General features: G+C 35.0%; 1 protein-coding gene across 1 annotated transcript in view; it reads left to right on the top strand.

Moving 5' to 3' along the window:
• Nucleotides 1–2253, top strand: part of LOC104853181 — a 46255-nt gene extending 44002 nt beyond the window's left edge. Inside the window, exons 9-10 of the mRNA XM_010611063.2 lie at nucleotides 1260–1353; nucleotides 2142–2253. Coding sequence (XP_010609365.2) covers nucleotides 1260–1353; nucleotides 2142–2253 — 206 coding nt within the window. The remainder of the gene's footprint in view (nucleotides 1–1259; nucleotides 1354–2141) is intronic.
• Nucleotides 2254–5155: the final 2902 nt, after the last annotated feature.

The raw sequence follows: 5155 nt of genomic DNA on the forward strand, positions 1-5155 counted from the left end.
ATTCATTCATAGGAAAATGGATACATATTGAAGATATACTCCTAAGTGAAATAAATAAGTCCCACATGTGTAAATACCAAATAGTTTCCCTGGTGTGAATATTCTGCAACAATGCATAAGATTCTAATAAGATTACTGACATTTAGAAATGGGAGGAAAGGAGCTAAAGGTGTAGGGAAGGTGTGATACGTAGGGGAAGAACAAAAAGGGAAAAGAAAAAAATGTGAGAGAATGAAAAGATGAAAATAAAGTGTTTGTAGATGGGGAGGGGATGAGGGGGTGAAGGGAGGGCAGAGGTAAGGGGAAAAAATGAGAATCAAGACTTGCCATGTAAAGGTACATGATCCCAACAATGAATGTAACTGTACTGTATCCTTAAATGTACCAATAAACTCAATAAAAAAAAAAGTATGTACTGGAGGAAAGATAGGTTTTTTAATAAGTGGTATCAGGTGAAAATTGTCTGTCTATATGCAGAAGATTGAATCTAGACCCACGTCTCTTGCCATGTAATAAAATACTTTCATGTCTGTGAACAGTGCATTAGTAGCTCAAACGCCTTTGAAAATGCCCTAGAAAGAGTACAACTTGATGGTAGTAACTTACTAGTGAATGTGAAATGGTTGTTAGGAAGACTGTCTTGTTCAACATAGTCTGAGTCATGTGGAAGCAAATTTGCCTGTACATTGCTTAAACAGCTTTACCCCTGGCTCCATGATGTCTGCTGTGATGACAGAGCATGCTCTCCCACTTAATTCTTTCACAGATAGATAACCTCTATCCAATTTGCTCATTGGTAGCTACAGCTAAGAAAAGCTCTTGTTCATTGTGTCTGTATAAGGATTAAATGAATTAATATAAGTACCCACTACATATAGTGTACGTATATGTCTGAGCATCAGTTATTATCAGTAATTACTGTTACTCTTATTTGAATTCAGATATAATTATATTAAAATTCAGTTTCCCTTTATTATAGATTTGGAAACGTATGCACCTGAGTCTATGTCTCCCAGAGATTCAGTTTACCTATCTATAAAATGTTGCTAACAATACCAGCTTCCTGATATTATAGCAAAGTTTACATTAAATGGTCACAAGACCTTGGAGACATGGCAGTGGTTGCATTCTGCTCTGTACCTCTTAAGTTATTTGTACAATGGGTGCCATCAACATTGACTGGAGGATGTCAGATATTCAAATAAGCATTTACTGTGTGAAATTAAAAACCTCACAGGCTCCTGCTCTGTGACATTTAGGTCAAGAGACATCTGCCTTAATCTTTGTGATCTTCCTCCTGGGCCTCAAGGTACTGCTTGTGGTGTGTTTCACAGTCACCTTCATCTACAGGTGGTGGGATCTGTGACAGGTGAGTCTTAATGGTGGGTCTTAGGCTTTAGGGAGAGGCATCAAGGCCATAGTTAAAGACTGGCAACTGGAATTCAGAGCAAGCTCACAAAGACACAGGGGGTCCATGATGATGCCTATGAATATGAGTGTTACAGAAGGAATCAGTAAGTGACACACAGAGAGGCAGCAGAATGAAGTAAAATAATAAATGTACTTGTTGATAAGGGTCGATTGTACATAAGCCGTGCTTGGATCGATGACACACTGGCTTACAACTCCTCCTTTTATAGGGTTTTACAGCCTTGACTTCATTTGGATGGTTACATTTCATTCTCACAGTTCGATTAACAGTCACAGAACAGTTAATTTTTTTTCAACCCAGATGTAACAGTTCTTTGAAGTTGGGGAGTTTACCTTTAAGATTCACCTAGTCACCTATTCTAGCCCATAGGAAGGGGTGTTCAGGGTCAGGGGAGCAAATGTTAGCAATGGGTTCTTCCATTTAGACACTTTTACAATCAGGTGGCTTCAGTCTGTGGGAACTCAAGACCTTGCTGTGCCCTGTTATCTCAGGGTCAGACCAAATGCCTCAGTCAGCAATTAGTGCCATCGGTGCTTGTTAGTTCTAAGCTAAACAAAGTAAACTGCTGTGAGAGACAGCAGAAGCCATTTTACATTGTAACACTTTACAGTTTTTTGCTATTTATAGAAGTTTTCCCTATCATGAGCCAGACTCAATAGGTTATAAACACCCTTATTTTCTTTCTCCAAATGTCTTTTGGAATTTTCAGGGGCTTCAAACTCTATGCATTCTGTAGGACCTCGGAGTTGGAAGATTTTTCAAATTATGTCCTTGAAACCCTGGAGGTGGGGGCCTACAATGTGGGAGTGAAAATAAAGTGAAGATAAAAACTTCAAAGAGTACTCCTCATACAGTTATATATTTCAGATTTTATATGATATATTTAACTCAAGACCGCTGTGCCCTGTTATCTCAGGGTCAGACCAAATGCCTCAGTCAGCAATTAGTGCCATCGGTGCTTGTTAGTTCTAAGCTAAACAAAGTAAACTGCTGTGAGAGACAGCAGAAGCCATTTTACATTGTAACACTTTACAGTTTTTTGCTATTTATAGAAGTTTTCCCTATCATGAGCCAGACTCAATAGGTTATAAACACCCTTATTTTCTTTCTCCAAATGTCTTTTGGAATTTTCAGGGGCTTCAAACTCTATGCATTCTGTAGGACCTCGGAGTTGGAAGATTTTTCAAATTATGTCCTTGAAACCCTGGAGGTGGGGGCCTACAATGTGGGAGTGAAAATAAAGTGAAGATAAAAACTTCAAAGAGTACTCCTCATACAGTTATATATTTCAGATTTTATATGATATATTTTTGCAATGAATAAGGAAAGTATTGCTAAAATAAACTAAGAGTATATCCAAAAGACTTGGAGGCTTTGACTGGTAGAAAAGATGAATGTGGGTAAGAGTGGGAGTTCAGAACCCATAGAGAGGTATTGGGATGTAGCAAATGGATTTATTTCTGACCTGTACTGTGAACTCAGTCCAAGTGGAATACCTGCAACATACAATATTAAGTGCTCAATAAGTATGTGGAATTAAGACATGAATGAACAAACAAATAAGCCTAAGATGTTTTCCCTACAGCACCTGCATGTCCTGTGATGCATTGATTCCTGCCCTTTTCCATGAGCTAAAAGGGAAGACAGAAGCCTCCAAGATCTGTGGGTGATCTAAGACCCTCACCTTTTCTCTACCACCTCTACCACAGATGTGCTTCCTCCCCATCCTTTTCTCATATTCCTTCCCTCAGGGCTTTTGGGCTGAGTCAGAGATGGACTTGGGTCAATCTGGACCTTGATATACTGAACTTCAAATTGGCTCAGCTTCCATCCAAAGGAGAATGAAATTGAATGGAAAAATAAATATCTGCTCTGCTTGAATCATGAATAATCCTTAATTTTCAGAGGAATTTCATTTTTACCCAGGCTTTTAACATAGAGAAAATTTGAAATTACTGTTATGTTGAATAAGCATTTTTCTATTCATAAATGTATAAAAATCAATATAAAAATATCACTGGACCAATTATCTTACTTAATCTATCAAAATATTAACAATTTGCCATTAAGTTATTCATTCCCTTTTAAAATTTTTGTCCTGTATTTGGTGTTTATCCTTCTGAAGTGTGACTTTATTTTTTTTCTTACATTTGAATAAACTCTTAAGCAATATATAGTATTATTTTGTATATTTTCTATTTTCTATAAATGCTGTTCTTAAATTTTTGGTACTGGGGATCAAACTCTGGACCTTGTGCTTGTGAAGTAGGCAGCAGCACCACTGAGCTAAATCTCCAGCCCTGATGCTGTTATTTTGTATACAACACTTTGAAATTCTTTTATGCATAATATAGCTTGATAATTTATTCTTGTTGATATATGTAACAGCGTTTTATGAATTGTCATTGCTGTATGGTTTTCTATTGTAAGAATATGCCACAATTCATTAATTTTTCCCATAATGGATTTTGAAGCTTTATTCAGTGTTTTTGTGAGTATAATTCTGCCTTGAACATTCTTATGTTTGTTTCCTTGGGCAGATATGGAAGATTTCTTCTTGTTCCTCTAGAGTGGTCCACAAAACTGCAGTATTAAGAACATTTGAGGATTTTCATTACACAAAGATGCTTTCTATTTTTGATGAAGTTATGTCCTTTTTAATTTAATCTAGTTGTATTTTATTTGATAGATGATTATTTTGTAAGGATATTTTTTTCCTACAAGGTAAATTACTCAGCACTACCTGATATCTACTGTCTCAATTACCCTATATCATTTCTAAAAATCTGCTGTTATTTTGATAAGCACTTTCCCCCAATAATCTATTTTTCTCTCTTTCAATATTATACTGTCTTAGAGTAGCTTTATAATACATTTTGTTATTTCTTTTAGGCAAACTATCCTATTTTATCTTGTTCAAAATTATCATGATTATTCTTGGTCCCAAAGCATTTTAGAATCACTTTATCAAAGTTTTATGAAAAACCCGGTTAGAATTATTATTTGATTACACTGAAAAAATATGTTTTATTTGGAAAAAGTGTATATTGGGCAACTTGATGTATTTCTGATAGAAAGTCTTCCCATACATGGGCATGGTATACCTCTATTTATTTAGGGTTTTTAATCCAAAATTAAAAATTTGCAGTCTTTTACCCTGTAACAATCTTATGCATCTTTAATTAAATCCATCTTTAATACTTTGTAATTTATGAAATCTTTAAAAATTATTATTACTTTCTCTAATGCTTTTGGACTCCTGGATAACATTCCAATGGAACTTCAAACATCAATTTTATATCCAACAAGCTTATAAAATTCTCTTTTAGTTCAGAGAGTGTGTATATTCTTTTTATGTGTAACTCTCATAACATTAGTCTAATGATCTAAAATTATCTAAAATTAGTTTTTACCTTTACCAAAGTTACATGTGCAAACAGATTGAACCACATAGTTCTCGAAGTTTTATGCATGAAAGCTGATGTATCCTTAACATTCCACCATTTCCTACCTCCCAGAAGTAATCATTTTCAACTCTTCTGATTATTTTAGATTTTGTGTCCATATTTGATATAATATTTATATTGCTACTTCTTGATTTTTCATTCTTAGATATTTTTTATTGACTTTCTACAACAGATGATGATGATATGATGTCCTCAGCTGGTAACTTTATATTACATGGGAATATCTAGTTCTCATCACCATAATATGACTAAATTA

The sequence above is a fragment of the Fukomys damarensis genome, unplaced genomic scaffold, assembly GCF_012274545.1.
Source record: "Fukomys damarensis isolate Sample0158 unplaced genomic scaffold, DMR_v1.0_HiC HiC_scaffold_7, whole genome shotgun sequence".
In the NCBI taxonomy this organism is placed as follows: Eukaryota; Metazoa; Chordata; class Mammalia; order Rodentia; family Bathyergidae; genus Fukomys; species Fukomys damarensis.